General features: G+C 38.5%; 1 protein-coding gene across 14 annotated transcripts in view; it reads left to right on the forward strand.

Moving 5' to 3' along the window:
• TASP1 (taspase 1) overlaps positions 1–24131 on the forward strand; it is a 157464-nt gene that overhangs the window by 11815 nt on the left and 121518 nt on the right. For 11 of the 14 annotated variants that reach the window (XR_012158326.1, XR_012158327.2, XM_073339577.1 and 8 more), the window contains 5 exons: positions 847–914; positions 4727–4795; positions 19599–19719; positions 21137–21221; positions 22952–23031. Coding sequence is in view for 12 of the 14 variants with exons in the window: in XM_073339577.1 (XP_073195678.1) it covers positions 847–914; positions 4727–4795; positions 19599–19719; positions 21137–21221; positions 22952–23031 (423 nt within the window). In the remaining 2 variants the exon portion in view is untranslated. Of the gene's footprint in view, positions 1–846; positions 915–1355; positions 1442–1507; positions 1644–4726; positions 4796–19598; positions 19720–21136; positions 21222–22951; positions 23032–24131 lie in introns of those variants that run through there. The other 3 variants (XM_073339589.1, XM_073339590.2, XM_073339588.1) reach the window with 3 other exon arrangements.

Here is a 24131-nt window from a genome sequence, read left to right on the forward strand (position 1 = left end):
GAAGCTTAAGCACAGACAACACTGAAGATGAGGAAGAGGGAGCTGGGATGAATATCACAAGTAACAAAAAGAAAGAAAAAGGCAGTTTGCTAGAAATAAATGTTAAATTACTCTAAGACTATGGCTTCTGTTGCTGATAGTACTTGTAGTGGTTTTCTAGACCTGTGGAAGCAGGAAAGAGTGGCATAAGGTTAGGGTAAGGGCGGAGAGATGCTTGGAGTCAGTTTGGGGAGGCAAGGAACAGGAACAAAATGGAGATTGAAAATGAGAGTAGTAGAGACATATTCCATGTAATCTTTCTCAAGAAACTGGGTCTGGCAGTCACAGAGCAGAAGCAGTAGTTTTTAAAAAAAAAAAAAAAAAAAAGCTAGTGCAAGGATCAAAGTGGAAGGAGGGCCACCTCACGTGATCAAAGATACAAAAGAAAAAGTGGAGCATGACCCTTAAAACCATAGCAATATTTTTTTTGGTGACTTAACATAGCGACAACTGTCATGTCTGAAACTCTCCAGGAATAGGCAAAACTGGAATCTCCCAATGAATATTTAGAGGGTCAGAATATCTACGTAAAATACTGGAACTTGTACCTCTCCACTTATATCAATAGTGTAGATAACTGTCAGTGGCTATTCTAGATTAATTTTGAAATGCTTGAAAGTGTTAATCTGTGATGGAAGTAGATCAGTAGTCTCTGTTTTACAAAATGACATGGAGTTATGTACATCTGAGTTAAGATGCGGTTGTCAGCCTATATTGTAATTCCTGGTGAAAACACTATCCCAGTATATTAGTTTGACTGCTTACCATAAGCTGTACTTAACTTTGTTTTTCTGTCTTTAATAATAGGTGCAGGTTATCATTCTGAATCCAAAGCTAAAGAATACAAACATGTTTGCAAAAGAGCCTGTCAGAAGGTATGACTTCCCCGGTTCCAAACTTTTTTCTTTAGAGGATCAACAGGCTTCTAACAAATCTGAGTTTACTAGAGTTCAATTTATGAAAGGATTTTGGGTCTAGTCTCTAAAGTTTTGGTCTGTTTTGTGAGCGTTTTGGATATTATTCAGAAGTGCATAAGTGTGTTTTCATGAAGTGTTTATTTTGGGATTCATTAACACTATCCCCTGGATACAATTATGCTCTGAAGAGTTTACATTTCTGTGGACAAAAAAGAAATAGCAATAAAAAAACAGAAACAACTGTGCACTTCATAAGGGAAAAATGGTAAAAACTTTAAGAGAAGTGTGATTTGAATAACAGATCAATAAACAGTATTGCATAATCCCCCAAAGGATTATGGTTTGCTCTATACCTATTTCACTTGCACAGAAACTACATACACATTCTCTCTCCTTCAGAGGGCTGCAATACTTGAGGATTATTAAAAGAAAAGAGTGGTGGTTCTCTGCTCATGCAACAATTATGGTTCCAGGGCTTGCTCCAGGTACACATGCAAATTGTATTTTTTTCATTTCATATCATGATTCCAAATCATGTTTCTGTGGTATCTCTTCTTGCTGCTTGAAGGCTGGCTGGCACTCACTGGTCAGGAAGATATACACCAAATATGTGTGGCCTGAGTCAACAGCTTATTTATGGAACATCCATCCACCTATGGACATCTGACTGACCTGGATATTTAAATGGTGATTTTGTAGTGATTTTATTGCTTTTCTCCATAAGGACATCAGAAACTGTCATTTGGCCAAGATATTACGCATGTCTATGGCAGAATTTGGAATAGAACATGAGAAGAATTTATTAATTCTTCCTGTTAAGTTTGGGACAGAAGTGGAAGGATAAGTGAATGTAATTTGTCTCTTGATTAGTCGAACAGCTGCAAATTGGATATTGTTAAAGAATAGATGTATTGATTTCAATTCAGTAAGTGTGTGAATGAGAACAAGTTTAGGTGGCAGTGCATCTGCTCATGCTATCTGTAACTTTGTCTACTTTTGTGTTATAGACGAAGTGTTGTCAAACTGGTCCTGGTGTCTGATAGTAAAGGCAGTAAGACTTGTGCTGCATATGAATTATACAGTGTGTGAAATAAAAATATGCATTGAGGACTCTTACAGTTAGACCTTTGCCAAAGCTACCACTGTTAGAGGACATAATCACTAAATCTACTAAAGTCAGTTGTTCACTTGTTGCTATTTCCAATACATCTAAAGTTCTAGCATACACCCTGTTTATAGAGCTGGTTGCAAAATGGAAATTTCTGTCTTGCAAAAAATTCCAAATTTTTGAAGATTTTCATCTGAAATTGAGATTATGAAACCTCAAAAACTAGATTTTTCACCGGAGACAAAACTGTAAAACTCCATTGCCGGCGAAATGAAATGGAATTCAGCTTCCTCCCTGAGGGCCCTAACTGGCTGGTCTGCCTAGCTTTTGTCAACGTTTTTGATAGAACGAGCACATTGCTGTGGAATATCTTGGTTCTGTCAAGTCAGTATCTTCCATTGGAAATTTTTTGACCAAATCTGCTCATGCTTAAATTTATTCAATTTATTCTAGTTTCTAAAAAATTATCATCTTAAAATTTACAAATCTTTAATATTTGATGGGGCTAATTGGATTAATGTTTTTTCTCTCGTGTAACTTAATGCTTGTTTAATGAAATGCTGTGTGTTTACAATTTGACTTAGATTTGATTTTAACATAACCATTCAAATGGGAATCTTGAGGTCTAGGTAACTTGATATATAGAAAACTACATTTACCTTTGGCCTATATATTAAATGTTTTATAGATTATTGCTGGTGTGGAGATTATCGGATTCTTTTGAAAAAAGACTGTTGAAATTGGAAGTAACTTGCAACATACCTGAATACTTGCCGATATAAAATCACTTCTCCCTTATTGTATGGTAACATCTCCATTAAAAAGTAATTCTCAGTGCTTTGATGGAAGATTTATATAGCTGACTTTTTCAGGGGAGTCTGAAGGAGTTGGGTGTCTAAATCTTATAGGCTTATTAGAAAATCCCACCCCTCATCTCCAAATACCAATCTCACTTTGTAACTAACAGTTTGAATAGTTTAACACTGAACTTCAGCCCTACCTGGTATCTCTGTTTTGTGACGCTACTTTTCCACTTACTTGCCTGAGTTGTAAATTTGCTTGCTGTTGAGGATAATGCTAATGGTAACTTGATATTCCATTTGGTTCCTTGAGCTAGGTAGCCAACATAATATTTGAGTAAGAATAAACAGCATAAGATTTGTGCTGCAACTAAGGGCAGGTCTACACAATGGGGTTAAGTCGACCTAAATTATGTAGCTTAGGTTGACTTATTGTGGTGTCTATACCGCACTGGGTCGATGGGAGAAATTCTCCTGTTGACGAACCTTATGCTTCTCATTCTGGTGGAGTACCAGGGTTGACGGGAGAGTGATCAGCGGTCGATTTAGCAAGTCTTCACTAAACCTGCTAAATCGACCTCCGATGGATCGGTCGCCGCAGCATCTATCTACGGTAAGTGTAGAAATGCCCTAAGAATGCAGCCCTCATTAGTTCTTGTGAGTTCACTGAGGGAATTTGCTGTGAGCAGAAGTTTGTTCTAGGTTTTTGTACAGCATGGATCTGGGAAATTACTACATGGCTCCAAAAGTTTATATCTTTTTAGTGCCAAACTTGAACAAAGATCATCACTTGTTTATTTTGCATTTATGTTGCTAGGCTTGGCAGAGTTTGAGTTTTATTTTTTATAATTTCAAAAATGATTATTTTTAAGCATTTTAATGTTTTTAATAGATTTAAATTTTCACAATGTCAGGAAGTCAGTGGCGGGTCAGATAATTATTTAATGACAGTAGATGGAGAGATTGAAAAAATTAAAGCTTTGTAAATTGTCAACATCACATGTCAAAATATACAAAATAAATATCCTTAAATCAAACTCTGATAAGTTTTCAAGCAACATTTTTCTTACTGTGCTTTCTGTAAATTTCAATTATCATTGATGGAAATATTTTCGTCAGTTGGTGTATATATGGTGAAATCAATGTTTACTGACATTTAATGATTAAAAATCTAATCCTTTCAACTGTGTGTGTTGCTGACATCTGGACCAACTTACTCAATGGTACAACTGATCATTTTAATGGCAGCAACTCAATATGACACAATATAGTTTAGGGTTGGTTTTTTTGGTGTCAGAGCCCTATCATTAGTTCAAGTGTGGGGGAGACATATGTTACTATCAGATTCAACCGTCAATTTTTTTTGCCAAGTGCAGTGTGGTTTCATGATGCCAGAACAATAATATCAAATCTTGTAAAGAGAGATTTCTTCTCTCACAGTGCCTTTTGTCTTATTTGTCCTCTTAGTCTATGTCTACACTGGCAATTGAGCAACACAACTTTTGTCATTCAGAGGTGCTAACCTCCTCCCTCCCTCCCTCCCCCGAAAAACAAAAGTTTTGCTGTAGCAAGTGTCAGTGTGAACAGTGTGTTGTCGGCAGGAGCACTCTCCCGTCGACAACGTGAATGCTGCTTGTTCAGGGTGGAAGCATTTTCTCGGCAAAAGTGCCAACAAACAGTGGCTACGCTGCCCGACTTTTAGCGACATGGCTGTGTCGCGATAAGCTGTATAGTGTAGACAAAGCCTTAGACTGAATATTCTTGTGGTGGGGATTCTGTCTCACTCACTGCCAAGAAAATCATTAGAACTAGCCATATAATAATTAAATCCAAAATCATCAACTAAAAATTCTGTTTTACAGGCAATTGAAAAACTACAGTCTGGTGCTCTTGCAACTGATGCAGTGACTGCGGCACTAATCGAACTAGAGGTACTTCTTACTTTTAATTCAGGAATTAAACCAAGTGAACGTGTTATTGCCATATAGCCCAATGCTATACAGGGTGGATGATATTTTGCATATTTTTCAGCGCTTTTGGATCATTTTAGGAAGGTGCTGTATAAATGTAAAGCTAATTTGTTTCTTCTGACAGTCATGAGATCATGTTAAGGTGAATAGTTGTATTGCATTGTGGAACAGAGGTTGCATAGGTGATAGACATTACTTCATTGACATTCTGTTTCAAAATGGCATATTAATAAACTTTGTAATAATTAATGATAACTGTAACATGGTTTGCTAAACTTAATAATTCTTTATTAGATTTTGGTTTAGGTGTGAGAATGACTGTTAGTGGATGCTTCCACAATTAGCCTATACGTAACTGAATTTAGCTTATAAAATATTCTCAGAACACTCTTCTGTTCCTTAAAATTCTTTGCTTGATTTAGGATAGCAGATCTTGGTTTAGTACTTTTAGCATCTTTCAACAGAAGAACTAAAGATAAACATTTAAGGCAACTGAAAGAACCTGTCTCTAGGGTATGCAGTGGGTTTTGCATCACCAAAGATAGTGGCTTTTATTTTTATGATCACTTCAGCTAATTTTTAATTCTGTTAGGGAAGCTGTTTCATGGGTGGGAGTATGGAGGTCCAGTACTGTGAGCGTGAAGAAAACTCATAGGAATGTTGTGAGCACTGTGAAACAACTTAAATTTACTCTTTTGTGTATTAGAATTAGTTGCTGCTCAGCATTCCAGTTTAGACCTATATGTATTAGCAAGATAAACTAACTTTAAAATTTCCTAGTTTGTCTGCTTAAGTGGCCTAGAAATTAGAGGTTTAACAAGAAAAGAATATAGGTAGCACATTGCAGGACACACAATTGTACTTAAATGAATGTAGCTTGTTAACAGAGTAACTTAAAGAGATTTAGGAGGCATTAACTCTTGATTCTGTTGATGAAAGTTCTCAGCTAAACCAGTGTTCCAGTCCATATGTCTTTAACATGCTGGGATATGAGTAGGGCCCTACCAATTTCATGGCTGTGAAAAATGCGTCACAGACCTTGAAATCCGATGTCCACTTGTTCCTAGGAGCACCCCAGCAAAGGGGGCTCCTAGCTCTAGCTGGGCTGGGGAGGGACAGGACTTGTCCTTCCCCTGCACAGCTGCTCTGGGGGCAGGGGAGGAGATCAGACCCACCTCCACCTCCAGGAACCTCCTGTGGCTGCAGGAAGCTCTGTGGTTGCTACCTTCAGAGTCTAGCTCTGAAGGCAGCACAGAAGTGAGGGTGGCAATCCCATGACCCCTCTACAGCAGGTTCGCAACCTCCCCCCCACCCCATCCCCTTTTGGGTTGTGATATGAGCATAGAAGTGGGCTGTTTGGAGAAGCCTGGCTTGTTGTGTTAGGAATATGTTGTATCAAGTTATGAGCAGTTTTTGGTGGCTTAAAGAGAATTGTAGTTACTTTCTTCGGGTAACATGAGCTACTGTATACAGAACAATATGGAAAATGCAAGTCATGTCTAAAATTTTTGGTGGTGAATGGAAAATAAAGGATCCCGACTCCTTGCAGTTGTGGCGATACTGGTAGCTGTTTGTGTGGGGAAGTCTTGAAGGCCATATCAGTCTTGCATTCACATTTTGACATTCTGACTTACACTGAGTAGCTTCTGACACATCAAGTAGTCATGACTACTTACAAAGTAAGGTGAGTAAAGGTGGCAGAATCTGGCTCCAAATGGGGAGATGTAGCAAGACTGGCCCAGGTTCTCTTACTCCCTTATGGCAGCAGTTGCAACCAAGTGAGAAGCAGGGATTCCTCCTCTCTCATACAAGTCACAACTTCTTGCTCCACAAGGAAAAATGTTAAATGTTGCACAACAAGGAGATTGATATATTTGGGGAATTTAATACAAGAGGACTAACAACTGAATTTGCATATAGGCCTTGTCTAGACAAGGGCAAGAGGTGTGTGTTTGTATGAGTTAGCCAACATGTTCTAACTAATGTGTTTGACAAGGTAGAATGTATTTCAACATGTATTAAGCTGACTGAGTTAAAGCCCATAAGCTTTAATTTAACAAGCTTAGCACATGTTAAATGTTGTGCTACTTGTCTACATGAGACTGTTAAAAAACGTTGGCCAACAGAATAAACTGTACACAAGACAGAGGAGTGGCAGTATGGCAGGCTTTCATTACATTCAAGAAATTCCTGCAAGCTAAAATATGACTAGTGAATCTAATTTCAGGTCTAACATCCTTGTCAGGTCCTCTTTATTGTTTGTGATGTAAATGCTTCATAGAGCGTCCTTCCCCTCCCCAGAAGAGTCTTATTTTTATCTAAAATCTCCATCAAGAGGTTCTTCTACCATTTTATATATTTTTATCATGACTGGTTTTGTTTTTGTTTTGTGTTTGTGTTGTTTCAGAAGCTCTAACTTTTTAAAGTTTGCATGTTTAAGGTACCATGAGTTATTCCTATCAACTATCCTGTTTTCCCTTTCTGTCTTGCTAGACTTCCCATGATACATCAATGTATTTCATATTATGGTTCTGTATTGTTGCTAGTCACCACAGTATTTTCATATTTGTGAACTCTAGCTATTTAGTCTTTGTTTTCCTGTGTTCTGAGGTATAATTCTGGTCTATAGAGGGTATCACACCACTCTCATCAGCATAGTATCTGAGTGTTTTCCAGTAGTGCAATAAGTGATGTGACTAACATCTTTCATGTATGTTTCACTCTCTCATCCAAAATGGTAGTGTTTTGCTTTGGTAGGGTTTTGTATTGGGTTTCTTGTTTTAATGTACAGGCTGCTGTGTGAATATATTGGAGAAGGCAAGGTCAGAAGTTCACCTTGGACTTGGAGGATGTGACTGGAGTCCCAGGGGGGCCATGCTGAGATTGCTCAATTAGGGCAAACTGCAAAGAATGAGGCAGACAATCTCCCAAAACTGGTGATTATTCCAATACTTAGATTCACCAAGCCAGCAACAAAACAGCTTCTGCAATACCTTATCAGTTACCCAGAAGCCAAAAACAGTTCCCTTAAAGCAGCCAAGACTTCGGGCTCACACCCAGACAGCCAAGTCAAATATTATGAGGATTATTGAAAATCTTGTTCATCATATAAAAAGTTCTACAGATCCCAAAGGATCGGACACATTATCCACCAGGTTAATGAATATTTCAGATCTTACCCAAATACACACTTATAGTCCAGTCTTATTAACAAAACTAACATTTATTAAAAAAGAAGAGAGAGTGAGTATGGGTTAGAAGATTATACATACAGACATGAATAGAGTCCTTAGGTCAGTTTCATAGTAGAGCTGATGAGCTTTAGAGTTGCAAAGAGTTCTTTCAAAATTATTCCACAGGTTCAGTGTAATGTTCCAATATCAGGTGCGACAAAGTTCCTCCTCTGCCTTGGTGGGTCTTGTGCTTATTGGCGGATTTGCTCGCCTTGGAGCTTCACGGCAGCCCTCAGTTTGGCCGTTTTCGTGAACCCACAGTCCAGGTCAACTCCTCCTGTGTCTGACCAGGAGTTGGGAGGTTTGGAGGGAACCTGGGCCCGCCCTATACTCCGGGTTCCAGCCCAGAGCCCTATGGAATGCAGCTGTCTAGAGTGCCTCCTGGAACAGCTGTGCGACACCTACAACTCCCTGGGCTACTTCCCCATGCCCTCCTCTCAACCCCTTCTTTATTCTCACCATAGGACCTTCCTCCTGGTGTCTGATAATGCCTGTACTCCTCAGTCCTCCAACAGTCCGCGTTCTCACTCTCAGCTCCTAGTACTTCTTGCTCCCAGCTCCTCATACGTGCACCACAAACTGAATTTAAACCCAGGTGCCCTGATTAGCCTGCCTTAATTGATTCTAGCAGCTTCTTGATTGGCTGCAGGTGTTCTAATCAGCCTGTCTTAATTGTCTTCAGAAGGATCCTGATTATTCTGGAACCTTTCCTGTTACCTTACCCAGGGAAAAGGGACCTACTTAACCTGGGACTAATATATCTGGCTTCTATTACTCTCCGGTAGCCATCTGGCCCGACCCTGTCACACAGGGCAAACCAGAATGGAACTGGAGACCTCAATCTTGTGGCTCAAGCTTCCCTTGGTGAAGCATAAACCGATTTGAGATGAAAGGATCAGGTCCCAAGAGTTTTTTATAGAGATTACTGGCAGCCTCTTGACAGGATGCAGTCCTTGGGGTGGACAGTAGTGTCTTTGAAGTAACTTCTTATTTCCTGAAAATCACCAGTAATTAGCTACATGGATTAACATAAGGCAATTGCCTATCTCCAGCCATTTATATGTGATTTGCTACATACTTCAAAGAGAAATGAAGACAGTGATATCACTACAATCACAGTTTGTTTAAATGTTAATACCTTCTTTTGATCTCTGAATTAACAGAATACAGCGATAGACAGGAACTATTTGGTTACATTGTTAACCCCTAACAATATACATGTAAACACACAAAAACATAACTGTCATCTACTAATATGTCTATAAAGGTTGAATCTGGGTCAATTAGCCTGCTAGCTGTGTAACCCTTTCTGGCCCTCTGACAGAGAGTGTGAGGAGGACGAGGAGGAGTAGAGTCAGCGTAGTGAGGTTTGATGGTCCTTACTTCCTGTAGAGTTTCTTTCACAGTCTCATACCAGCACCCAAGGAAGCTGTCTCCTTCACACATAAGCTTTACCCTTAAGATAGAAAGTTCCATTTTGCTTGATGAGCTGAGTAGTGTACCACAATTTTCCTCCTGATGTTTATTCAGTGTTGCAAGTCAGCAAAATAAACAGAATAGAGAAACATATTCTCCTCTCTTCCATTTATAGTCATTTTGTAACTTCAATACATTAAAACTGCAGTTTTCATGTTGACTGTCCGTTTAATGGAGTAAGTCCATCCTTCTTGTCTTTATGTAGCAAGAATATCACCTAAGACTGTGAGTATTCTGATTGAGCTAGAATGTATTGTGAAAATCTGTATGTAAATTAAGTCAACTCGTTAACTTATTTTGCTGTTGTAGTATTGATTTTAATTATAAGTAGGGCTGTCAATCGCAATTAACTTGCGATTAACTCAGAAAAATTAATCACGATTCACGATTAAAAAATTAATTGCGATTATTGCAGTTTTAATCGCACTGTTAAACAATAGAATACCAATTGAAATTTATTAAATATTTTGGATGTTTTTCTACATTTTCGTATATATATTGTATTCTGCTGTAATTGAAATAAAAAAGTGTACAAAAACAAAACAATGTAAAACTTCAGAGCCTACAAGTCCACTCAATCCTCCTTCTTGTTCAGTCAATCTCTAAGACAAACACATTTGTTTACATTTACAGGAGATAATGCTGTCCTCTTAGAATCATAGAAGATTAGGGTTAGAAGAGACCTCAGGAGGTCATCTAGTCCAACTCCCTGCTCAAAGCAAGACCGACCCCAACTAAATCATCCCAGCCAGGGCATTGTCAACCCGGCCCTTTAAAACCTCTAAGGATGGAGATTCCACCACCTCCCTAGGTAGCCCATTCCAGTGCTTCACCATTCTCCTAGTGAAATAGTTTTTCCTAATAGCCAACCCAGACCTCCCCCACTGCAACTTGAGACGGTTGTTCCTTGTTCTGTCATCTGCCACCACTGAGAACAGTCGAGCTCCATCCTCTTTGGACCCCCCCTTAGGTAGTTGAAGGCTGCTATCAAATCCCCCCTCACTCTTCTCTTCTGCAGACTAATGAACCCAGTTCCCTCAGCCTCGCCTCATAAGTCATGTGCCCCAGCCCCCTAATCGTTTTCTTTGCCCTCCGCTGGACTCTCTCCAATTTGTCCCCATCCTTTCTGTAGTGGGGGGCCCAAAACTGACACAGTACTCCAGATATGGCCTCACCAGTGCCGAATAGAGGGGAATAATCACTTCCCTCGATCTGCTGGCAATGCTCCTACTTTTGTAGCCGATATTGCAAGGTATTCACGTGCCAGATAAGCTAAACATTAGTTTTCCCTTTTTGCTTCGGCCACCATTCCAGAGGACATGCTTCCATGCTGATGACGTTCGTTTAAAAAAATAAAGCATTAATTAAATTTGTGACACAATTCTCCCCCAAGGAGTTCAATGTCCCTGCTCTGTTAATCTGCTTTCTGCCATATACTTCATATTCTAGTAGTCTTGGATGATGACCCAGCACATGTGGTTCATTTTAAGAACACTTTCACTGCAGATTTGACAAAACGTAAAGAAGGTACCACTGTGAGATTTCTAAAAATAGTTACAGCACTCGACCCAAGATTTAAGAATCTCAAGTGCCTTCCAAAATCTGACCCGGACGGGGTGTGGAGCATGATTTCAGGAGTCTTAAAATAGCAACACTCTGATGTGGAAACTACAGAACCCGAACCACAAAAAAGAAAATCAAGCTTCTGCTGGTGGCATCTGACTCAGGTAATGAAAATGAACATGCATTGGTCCACACTGCTTTGAATTGTTATAGAGTAGAACCCCATCATCAGCATGGACGCATTTGCCCTGGAATGCATGAAGGGACATATGAATCTTTAGCACATCTGGCATGTAAATATCTTGTGATGCCAGCTACAACAGTGCCATGAGAATGCGCGTTCTCACTTTGTAAACAAGAAGTGGGCAGCATTATCTCCTGCAAATGTAAACAAATTTGTTTGTCTGAGCAATTGGCTGGACAAGAAGTAGGACTGAGTGGACTTGCAGGCTCTAAAAATTTTACATTGTTTTATTTTTGAATGCAGTTTATTTTGTACATAATTCTTTGTTTGTAAGTTCAACTTTCATAATAAAGAGATTTCAATATAGTACTCATATTTGGTGAATGGCAAAATACTATTTCTTTTGTTTTTTTACAGTGCAAATACTTGTAATCAAAAATAAATATTAAGTGAGCACTGGAGACTTTGTATTCTGTGTTGTAATTGAAATCAATATATTTGAAAATATAGAAAACACCCAAAAATATTTAAATAAATGATATACTATTGTTGTTTAACAGTGCAATTAATCACAATTAATTTTTTTAATCGCTTGACAGCCCTAATTATGAGACAGTACGAACAAATCTTTTTAGCTGAAGTACAAAGAACCTTTCTAGCCTGCAATAAAATCCTGAGTACTGATGTTCCTTCTCAAATTCTGAAAACTATAGAATAGATTATAGCTTATAGCTCTTTTTCCAGTTGTCTAGATATTTTTTATTCTGTGTTTCACCAACTACTTTCTCGTCAGAATTTTGGAAGATCCAACTATCTTTTCAGACAAGTGTCACAAAAGATGGATTTTTCCCAGTTCTGCTTAGTTACACAACTCCTATTACATGGAATTCCAGCCAGTCCAAAAGGCATCACTTCAAAGAGTTGCTGAGGAACAAAATTTGCTCTTGATCTTTTATGAGCGAGCTGACAGTTTGCTTGTGGTGTGCTGGCTTGTTTTTTTTTATTTTTGCAGCCTCTAAGTGGAGAAAGAACAGTCCATCTCTGCGTGACTGCATGAACATCTCCAGTGCAATAAATTCCATGATTAAGATAAAATGTTAGCAGTTATGTGAGCAAAATAGCTTACATGTACAAACTAACGAACAGCAACTAACTGTGAATGCTGTTCATATAACTTAATACTACACTGCTGAATTTTATGAAGTGTCATCCATCATATTTGGCAACCTGATCATGGCAGCATGGGTGAATGTGTTTCCCAGAATTTCAGTGAGCTGCATAATTGAATATAACAAATGAAGATGCTAACTCCAAAGTCTCTTTATGTTGCAGTAATAAATTAGTGGATACTTCGTAAGACTGATCGTTAAAACACTGCATGATTCTTTAAGGAGATGGTCACATAGCCATTCGCTTCTGCACAATTCTGTTACCAGCACAATTCTGTTACCAGTTGCCACATATGAGCTGACTGTTGAATTTGTCTTGGAACACAAGAGTTGGGTTAATTTTTTGACTTGCAGTGTACAATAACCACATGCTGTTGTTGTTTTTTATGGAAGACCGGAAGAACTCCATATGATTAAGCTTTTATGTATCTCTATAGCACTTCAGAGCATGACTGTCCAGGTGCTGGAAAGAGACACTAAAGAACACCCAGATAAATATTTTAAGTCTTGATCATGTAGAAGGGGAAAAATAATCACAAGCAGAGCCAAATACTCCACTGATCAAAGTTGCAAGCACTGTGATTTCTGTCTAAACATATGATGGACACAGTTTGTGCAATAGCATTAGCTTGTGTTCCTCTGACTTATTACAAGGCTGTAAACAGATGATACTTAAGTCAGGGCTCAGAACTGATTATTCATCCTATGATGGAAAATGCTATATAAATAAATGCCAGATTTGTGTTTACTCGTGGAACCGCTCCACTTACTGTGTCTTAATGTTGCAGTTGAACTAGAAAGGACATTTTCACTACCTCTTACTAGATACCATAAAGAATCTAAAACAAATCTAAACTATCAAGTATGCAAGTCTAATTAATATTAGATCTATGACGTTCTGTACTGCAAATCTGTTGCTTTCAATTAAATACTGACTTGAACTGTGCGATGTGACCTATTTTGTAGAATTAGATTGAGTTTTACATTTACATTGAGTACATTAATAGGAAAAGATTAACCTCCACAGATGTACACTTTTGAAACTAAAGTCTATATGTTTTTAAAATTAAGTACAAACAATTAATTTGTAATGAGAAACACAGCACTATTACAGTAAAGGGGTCTATGTAAAAGTGGAAAGTTAAAGAGGTTCTGACCTAGTTTTTCAAAATTGTTAATTATAGTTATAATGTTAAAATAAAATAAAAACTGGTTTCATTTGCTTATGACTTCCATTTGTTGACTTGGCATAGTATGATTCATAGGTATGTGTTGTGCTTTGTTGAATTATCTGACTTTAAGATTCTCTTTAAGAACATTTTAACTGATGAAACAGTATCCCAAGAGGCCACTTCTCAGTGCCACCAACCCTCCAGTAAGAAAGCAACTTTATAATCTTATTGTTTAAATGGTGGCTGTCTATATGCGTTTCTCTTGAATAGCGTTTAGTAGTCACAAAACTTGCATAAACAGACTGGCCAAAACTATATCAAAGATATCTGAAGTGTTACTTTAACACATGTTGAAAGTAGAGCGCTGTAACAATTTGGCTAGGTGTAATTCCAGGACTGTCAAAGATGAGTAACTTCTACAAGCCTTCCAACTTTGACCACAGCTAAAATATTTAGTATGCTGTGAAACTGGCAAGCATTGTAAGTACATCTTGAAGAAGAGAAGGAATCAAAAAAGAAAATGATAGCTTTAGTAGTTTAGGAGCAATTACAGGATGAAGTGCAACTTTTTTGTTGACAATCTAATTTTTATGTTAGAAGCTAAAATTTCACATCTCAGTAGATGCAAGAATCATAAGTTAAATGTACTTCGCTGGCAATGTAAGTGCAATGGATGTAGGTTTCTGAAACAATGTCTTCTATTTCATGTGACTAGGCTTCTTTTGGCTAAAATGCTATGGACAGTGTTTCTTCTCTTCTTCCCTCCCCTCTTCCACTTTTATATGATGAGAGGGCAAGCATTTTGATCTGCAAAGCTCATGACTGCACTGATCACCTCCCCAATCAATTGAGACTACTTAGAAATATAAAGGAGTGCTTTGCTTCCATTTAAAAATTAAAAGGTAAATTCTTTGAAGTGGCCTTTACATATTCTCCCATATAACACATCCTCTGATGCTGCTGAAGTTTTTTGCAAAGCGGTGCCTAAGCTACACTGTTGCCCTCTTGCCAGCATCAAATGGTTGGAGCTGAGGTTAAAAAAGATCTGATTGCCCCCACCAGGTCAATTCATTTTTTACCGTGGGTGTTAAGAATATCTTTGTATGCTTGGAGGGAAGAATTCACTTTTCATTTTAAAACTCTCCTTATTTTTGTTAAAGTGTACGATAGCTATTTAGTATTTGGCCACTTACTATTGAACAAGGGTACTTAAACCTTTTGGTCATGGCTGATCTTGCCTCCAAAGATTCAGACAAAAAGAGATGGTTGTAGGTGGTGCATTTCATGCTCCCACATTGTCCCGGAAGTGGATGCACAGTGCCATTTTCTGTTCGGACAAGGGAGCTCATTTTGTCCAGATTTCAAGGCCCAATATACAGAACAGCATGCCATGGGACCATACCAGTAGACAAGAGGATCCATGCCTTTTGAAATGAGGCCCTCAGTCCCTAGATTTGTCATTGGACCAACTTTCAGGCCTGTTGGAGCCGACCATCTTTCTCTTCAGTCAGGCATGACCACAGAACTAAAGTCTCTGCCAGAGAGAGACTATAGTGCCAAGGTCTTCAGTAAGCATTGGAGCTTTATTGGCACAAATAAACCGTAGCTCAGAAGTGGGGCTTTTGCTTCTGAAACTTTACGGATGTCAAGGCTGATTTCTGCTTCTAAAGGTCCTTCTTTGGTGCTAGGAACTACTTAAGTTCTGAAATATGGAAATCAAGCTGACACCTACTGGTATGTCAGTGCAGCAAATTCCTTTGGCACTTAAGAGCCTTGTTCTAATGGAACAATCTGATGTGGCTATCCCTCAGTCCTAGGATCTTCTGTCTGAGCCTGTCACATCATGGTGCATCCATTAACGCTGGGACCTTCATTGGGAAAAATCTCAGAAGCATCAAGCACGTCCTTGCTTATAAGACAAATCCACATCAGTGCCACCTCAGCTGTTCTTAAACATAAAAACAAGAAAAAACAAGTTTAAAGGCATCTGGTGCCCAAATGTTTACTGCCTTCCCCAAAGAGTTTATAAAGCATCTTGGAGCAGTCCCTCTCAGACTCACTCTTACCTTCCCTTTTAGCCCTGGGGCTCTGACTTTCACTGGCAGGGTTTTTCATACCTTTGAAAGCTGGAAGATTGTAAAGTTGCCAAAGTCTTTTACTGTTCCTCATCCTTCCACCTTTCCTAAGACCGTTGAGGTGGTGGCCCCCCGTGCACTGAGTTAGGCCTGCCAGCATTCCACTGTCTTAATCAAATATTCCTTTTTTAACACAAGTTGTGACTCATAACAAAGGAGTAGTGTTATAAAGATTTTTGACTTGGCTTAGTGTGTATGTTCTATGTGATGTGGGGGAAGCTCTGTTTTTCTAGAATGGGGGCCATATGCTCCTTTCTTTGCTGTACTTGAGGAAGGCAGGGAAATACAGAGATTAGTGTTGTAAAAGGGGCCTGTGGAGTGAGTACTTTCTATTCTGAGGATTCTGTAGTAAGGTCGTTAAAGTGAAAAGTTGTTCAGACACGGTCATTTCTTTAAAGTAATTTTTTTCTTGTCTGTGCACTAAGGACATCTGAACTTCACATCCTCACAAACTAAAATGATTGTATCCACACAGATGCTTTGAATTTCTCATAACAGACCACTTATAAAGTTAATAAAATAATGGTGTATTTATATCCATTTTATGTTCAAATCTACAGTCACCTTCTCATTCTCTTTGTAGACTGCCTACACCCTGACACCTGCAAAAAAACCCAAACAAACCCCACACAAACACACTTGAGACTATACATGGACACAGCGCAAAGCCTTACCCTGAGTAAATGAGGGGGAAAATACTTTTATTCTCTGATTTGTGTTGTATGCACAATATACGCACGGTACAACCAGCTAGCTTCAAAAGACATGTCCATGGTAGATGTGCGGCTTCCCTGCCCTCAGAAACATGAGATGGCACTGCCTATTTTAGGCTTGGCAGAATTTTTTTTAAATAATTTTGAGGGATGATAAAAGTATTTTTTGATTTTTATTTTTTATTTAAATTTTCTTATGTGCTGGAAATCATGGATGTTAGACAATTATTATGATAGTAGACATTGAGATTCAACAAGTTAAAAGGTTTATAAATAGGGTCCTACCAAATTTACAGTCCATTTTGGTGAATTTCACAGTTGTAGGATTTTAAAAAAATCATACATTTCATGATTTCAGCTCTTTAAATCTGAAATTTTATGGTGTTGTAACTGAAGGGTCCGGACCCAAAATGGGGATGTTGGGGGATTGCAGTATTGCCACCCTTACTTCTGCATTGCTGCTGATGGCAGTGCTGCCTTCAGAGCTGGGTGGCCGAAGAGCAGTTGCTGCTGGACGGGAGCCCAGGTGTGAAGGGAGCACCGCCTCCAGCAGCATCAAGAAATAAAGATGGCATGGTATGGTATTGCCACCCTTACTTTGGTGCTGCTACCTTCGGAGCTGGGACCTTGGCCAGCAACCGCTGAAGTAAAGGTGGCACGGTATGGTATGGCCAACCTTACTTCTGTGCTGCTGCTGGCTAGGTGCTGCCCTCAAAGCTGGGTGCCCAGCCAGCCGCCGCCACTCTCTGGCCACCCAGTTCTGAAGGTAGCGCAGAAGTAAGGGTGGCAATACTGTGACCCCCCCCCCCACAATAACATTGGGACTCCCCTCCCCCGGCCCTCTTTTGGGTCAGGACCCTCAGTTTGAGAAATGTGGTCTCCCCCACGAAATCTGTATAGGATAAAAGTACACAAGACCAGATTTCGTGGAGGAGACCAGATTTCACGGTCTGTGTCGTGTTCTTCACGGCTGTGAATTTGGTAGGGCCCTATTTATAAACCATTAAGTCACAAACTGTCAACACCCCATGTCGAAGTATACAAAATAAATATCCTTAAATCATATCAGTTTTTACTATTTGTTCGCCAGCTCATTTGTAACCAGCCTAATTAAAAAGTCTGAATCCCTGGATTTTGACTCTTAAGTTCTCAGGCAGCATTTTTCTTTTATTGACTGTCTGTCTGTAAATTTCAATTATTGATAGAAATATTTTTTCGTGGTTTGCATGTGTAATGTGAAATCGACATTCGCTGATATTTACTGGTTAAAAAATGTAATCCCTCCAAGCCTGCATAGCCCTCCATCCCCGACGTTGCTCTCAGCTTGAGATCTTATTGTCTGATCTGGATTTCCCAACCCTTCCCCCTCTTTTCTGTGTTCAGGGTTGTCATTTTCCACATTTTAGTCCCTAGACTCACCATCTCTGTCTAAACTGCATTTTTGTATCATCCTTTTAGTTTATTAGGACCAAGGTTAGTGTATGCTATTCCTTTTCTAGGGCACTTCCGTAAGGAACTGAAACAAAACTTGATTAACACTACTCAGTTAAATTCATTTTGAACATTTAATTATGGTCTCTTCTCCAGTTACAGTTAGTTGTCTAGGACTGATGTCAAACAGCTCTCTTGTGCCACCCCCGAGGCAGTTTCACTTCAGTCACAGAAATGGAGATACAAAACTTAAAGGGAGAAGATGTGCTTAAGATTTGGACTTAACCTTTCCTTCCCTGTTTTCCCTCCCCACCCCATTTTGTTTGTGTTGGACAGTGCGACATTTCCTGAATGTCTTGCTGCCAATTCAAGTTCAGTGTAGCAAAAATTGAACTAGTTATGGAGTGGTGGGTAGTATGAAAATAGGCAGCACTACTGGAATAATTCTGTTTTTTTAAATCTGTGATTGTGTAGATGACTCTACTTGGTTGGGATCCTTGAGGATGAAAGTGCTGTAGAAATGTAGAATATCAGTCATAACAAATATACACTAGCGTTGCAACTTTGTTAAGAGAACACAGACTAAGCATGGAATTGTACTTTTCCACCTATGGAAGAAATTACATGCCCATCAAAATGACCGTCTCCAGGTGAATGGTCAAACAGAAACAGAAATCGAGTGACCAAAGAGATTGAAGTGTTCTCCGACTTGTTTTTGAATGTTATAATTCTTGACGTCTGAATCAGATTACAGACCTAAAAGTGGCAATTCTTCAACAAAAAGCTTCAAAAACAGACTCCAATGAGAGACTGCTGAATTGGAATTAATTTGCAAACTGGATACAATTAACTTAGGCTTGAATAAAGACTGGGAGTGGATGTGTCATTACACAAAGTAAAACTGTTTCCCCATGTTTATTCCCGCCCCCTTCTGTTCCTCACACATTCTTGTCAACTGCTGTAAATGGCCCATCTTGATTATCAGTACAAAAGGTTCTCTTTTTTCCCCCCCTCCCGCCCACTCTCCTTAAGTGATCACTCTCGTTTTGTGTGTGTATGGTAACACCCATTGTTTCATGTTGTGTGTATATAAAATCTCTCTACTGTATTTTCCACTGCATGCATCCGATGAAGTGAGCTGTAGCTTACGAAAGCTTATGCTCAAATAAATTTGTTAGTCTCTAAGGTGCCACAAGTCCTCCTTTTCTTTTTTCCTCAGTAAGTCATCACCAGTCCTAGTACTCAGTGTCTAGTTGAAAAGACTGTGTGTGCGGCCTCTACAGTGTACTCTACAGAGGCTGCACTTGTGTATCTGAATTAGTTGGTAGAGGGTTCTTGGTGCCAAATGCACTGATCGGTTTTTTCCTTGGCGAAATTTTGCTTGTGCCACAAATCTAGTCTTGAACAAAGGGTTTTCCTGGCTTGCTGTATGGCTAGAGTCGTCCTTTATGGTAGCACAGTGCATTTTAAATACACCATCGTAATGTATATAGAGTTTACACTGTAACATATCCAAGACGAGCATCTAGGGAAGCTTTCTTTTCTATAGCAATTTAGTTACTTGCTGCAGAAAGTTCCATAGATTTTGTCCAGGTGAGTGTGGTCAGTCTAATGATACTGAGTTTCAGATCTATGAAGTCATGGTATGTGTATGTATCTTACTCTGTGGCCTGTTCTTATGTTTTTAGGATTCCCCCTTTACAAATGCAGGAATGGGATCTAACCTAAACCTTTTGGGTGAGATAGAATGTGATGCCAGTATAATGGATGGAAAGTCATTAAATTTTGGAGCAGTTGGAGCACTGAGTGGTATGTTAACTGTATATTATAAAGCATGAATACAGTTCAGGTTTAAAGATGATTAATGCTTTCCCTTAAGAGGAGAGCTCTCAATTTCACTCCAAAATACTCCCATTGAAGTCAGTGGATGGAGGATTGGGCCCATAACTACTATAAAACTCCTGTACTTTGCTTTAAGTATTCTTTTTTTTAGCGTTCTAGTTTGTCATGAAGGTAATTCAGTCTCTGATCCTGAAAGGTGCTCCCGTGGAGTGGAGCACCTTTTAGGCTTGGGGCCTTGGCTATGCTGTAGAGTATAAATAGTGTCGAGATGCTAATACAATATGTAAATGAAACCAGTAATATGGCTTAATCTGCTTTTACAGTCTGTCTACTTGCAGACTTGATTTAATTCCATGTTATGGTGTGTAAGTGTACACTTTTTACATTTCATTTGAAACATACAATATCTGACACAACTTTTCCAGAGCTGTCTGAGACAGACGTTTGTTGTTACTCTCAAGGCATATTGAGTTTAAGATTTTTTTTTTTTTTTTTTTGTCACAACTCTGACGTAAAAAATTAGAAAAGTGCTTTACAAATGTGTTCCTCTAACGCTCTCTGTGCGATGAGAAAATGAACCTTGCTGTTAACACAGCATCTCCGTTCTGGTCAATTTAAAATGTCTCTTCACTTGTAGAATCCTATGAAACACACTTTTCAAGAGACAGCATCAAGTTGCTCAAGCCTCAAAACATCTGAGATGTTGAAAAATATCATAGAAAGTGTGCTACTGACTTACACGCTTTTACAAGGGCCATTATAGATTTTTCTGTCTTTGAAAGTGAATACATGTAGTAAAACCCGGGGAGGCCACTGAGGTCTGCAAAATGTCCTATTTTGTTTTTCCCCCATATCCTACCATACCATAAAGCTGGTAGTCATAGAAATGGAGAAATAAATGAGCAAACATCTCTGAGAATGAAGAAGAGGATCACCCTGAACCTGTTGCCTTCTCTTGTGGCTGTTTTAAAGGTGACTACAAAAGGCTTTGAGAAAGAATGGACTTGCTTTTTTTTTTTTTTTTTTTTTTAACTGCTTCATGATTTATAGGAGGCTAGAAAAGAAGTGTCCCTTTCTTGCTACAGGGTTTTGCCCCTTCCCTTTTAACTTCGAATTTCTGGACTCTTCTAGTGGGGCAGTCACATTTCAGTGCACTCCTAAAGAAAATGCTAACTTTAACAGCAAGTGCCAAGCCTTTGTACAGTTATCAGTTTACCATTATATTGAGATCTCTGATATTGCAGGCAATATCTTTTGCCTTAACAAATGTCATGCAAACTTGTAATATCAACAGGAAACTGAATTCCTAATGTTGGTTAGTGAAAATAAAGCCTGCAACAGTTGTGAAACAACATTTAAAATTTTTGTTCCTATTTCTTTTCAGGAATCAAGAATCCTGTTTCAGTTGCAAATAGGTTGTTGTGTGAAGGGCAGAAGGGAAAACTCTCTGCTGGCAGAATTCCACCTTGGTAATTGCTTTGTTCTGCTTGACTTTCCTTTAGCCTTTGGTCTTTAATGAATGCAATATTTGAAGGTTATTCTTATCCACAGAAGGCTGATGCTGTTTGTTACACACGAGCAATAGCGTGCCTCTAAAAGGAAGACTTGCTTTGTTCTCTCATCTTGGAACATATTATTGTGCACTTGGTGCAGCTGTGAATAGAATGAAATATTGTGGATAGAAGATGATACTATGTTGAGTGTTAATTTCTTTCTTCATGGCTGTTGACACAGATTTGTACTATTACTAAATTCTTATTCCTAATTTGATTTTTAAGAAGTCCTGTAAACTTGTTAGTTAGAAAAAAGGAAAAAAATCATTTTAAGAAACCAGGTTTGTTTGCCTTTTCTTATGACAAGATACAGTTTTTCTAAGTGTTAAACTTAAGATTTGTATAGAGTTAAAACAATAATGGATTTTGAAATCCTTTATCTTACTCTCTATCTTTATGGCGATTCCATCTTTTAACCTAAAGTTGGAAAATAAAGATTACAACGTTTTGTTAACCAAAAGAGTTATCCTTTCCAAATGGGAAACAGTTTATTAAAGATGCAGCTGAACAATGGAGAGCATCTTTACAGTGCGTTAAAAATGCAACATTTTTCTTAATATAAATCTGTCTAAATGTTGAAGAGGGAATAAGAAGTACCTTGCAGACTTTAAGTAGCATACATATTTTGAAAGAAACTTAATTATGCTTGTCAATAGCGCATCAGGTAACAGTGAAATCAGGAGACGATGCTAAGAGCTAGTGTATGAAAAAGCAAACTTTAAAATCTCAATTAATCAAAAATACTACTTAAACTGCCAGATGCTGGGACTGGATGACAGGGGATGGATCACTTGATAATTGCCCTATTCTGTTAATTCACTTTGAAGCATCTGGCATTGGGCATTGTTGAAAGACAGGATATTGTTTTAGATAGATGTTAGGTCTGATCCAGTATGGATATACTTATGTTCTAATTTGCATCTGATTCCCTGCATTTACTAAGGCTTATAAACATAGGTATAACTATTAACAGCCAATTAAAATATTTATTTCCAGAGTTTTAAAGCCTTTTAGTAACTGCTCCTTGCATGAGCAGACATAGTGCCTACTATCTTACTACTGTAATACAATTGTTGACACTGGCCATGTGAAAAATCAGTACTTCAGACATGGTTTTGCAAATCTTTTTCAAATTCAGCAGATTCATCAAATGTTTTGCAAAAACAGCCAGGGTCTGAAACTGCATGTGATCTTTATCCTGGGAAATATAGGGGAAAGGAAACTGATTGTCAGAAATCATTTACTGCATACCCTTAAATATTCTGAAATATGCTTAACTGGAAATGTATTTCCATTTTATCCCTATTCATTTGATGTATGTGAGTCTTCAACGTCATCAGCAGTCTAAAAAAGCAGAAGACTTTTTTTTTTCTTTTTTCTTTTTTCTTTTAAAGAAAAGAAGCTCTTGCATGTGATTTGGTAACTTATTTAAATGTGATAGGACGTGGGGAGGGACTGGTTGTAAGAAATAAACTGTCTCATAACTACATGTTCTCTCTCATAGTAAAACTATGCAAAGGGTCAATTCTACAGGTAGTGGGGACTTTCTTTCAAAAGCCATTTAAAAGCCACCAAACCAAACAATTTGCCTGGGAAGAAGCACTTGCTAGTTTTTTTGTTTAAACTCCTTCTTCTGTGTGTTTTAGCTTTTTGGTTGGTGAAGGAGCTTACAGATGGGCAGTTGATCATGGGATACCAGCATGTTCGCCAGGTATCATGACTACAAGTGAGTAAACTGGTGGTATGAGTAGAAGGAACAGGTCAGAGTGACTTTAAAAATGGTTTCATATTTTGAAGTGTATTTCACTTCACTGGTATCAGTCATGATACATAAGGATGTTTTAAGTGCTATTATTCTGTAGAACTTGGATAATTAACCTTTATAATTAAAATTTAGCTCTATTTTAGGTCAATAAGTAATACAAATTAATGACTTAATGTATATAAACATTAAGAAGTTTCCTGTCTAAAGTTGCTGATACTCAAATCATCAAACAATGATACTCTCCAAAACTAAGACAGCATTATACTTGATCATATTAACTCTTATTCAGATCCACAATGCATTTCATTTTCCAGATAATTTGATTCATAGTCCTTGCTGAATGAAACTCTTAACAATTTTTCCAGTTTCTAAAAAAGCAAAGGTCTTGAAAAATTTATTTGGCTTGATTCGACAGAATATCTTTACACTCCTTGTTTCCTTTTTCTAAAGTCAATGGGGTTTAAGGAGTGTTATATACAGCAGCTGCCACTTAGTCAAGGAGGTTTCTTACACTAACTCTATCCCTACGTAAAATTTCCTTTGTTGCTAGCACCATTGGAAGAAGCGACCGTGAGTTTTCAAGTGTCTGCTGCCAAATGGCATTAAGTGCTGTCATAAAATGGCTTACAGCAGATCTAGATGACACTGGTCAAAAATGCTCATGGCCACTGTGACCTTGTCTTAGCTTTTAAAAACTTCAGGACAATAGCTTAGCAGAGGCAAGGTTTAGATAACATCAGGGATTTCATATCACCTCAGCAGTCTCAATACGCATGTATATATAGTAAGGAAAACTTCAGTATAAATGGTTAAAGTCTGGCAAAGTTATACACAACTGAAAACAAGCTTTTACGACGGGAAGTATCTGCAAACTTAATAGGTGGTGCTACCAGCCCCACCTGTAATTGCACATACCATCCATACAAGCTAAAAATGAATGCATTTTGGAGCCAAATGCAGATTGGGAGGTAGAGTTTAATGTGTCTGATCTGGTTGAGTTCCTGTGTTGGACACTCAGTAGACTGCTGTGCTGGGAATCACCTTACTGGGCCCTGTGTGAC

The sequence above is a fragment of the Lepidochelys kempii genome, chromosome 3 (genome assembly GCF_965140285.1).
Source record: "Lepidochelys kempii isolate rLepKem1 chromosome 3, rLepKem1.hap1, whole genome shotgun sequence".
Taxonomy (NCBI): Eukaryota; Metazoa; Chordata; order Testudines; family Cheloniidae; genus Lepidochelys; species Lepidochelys kempii.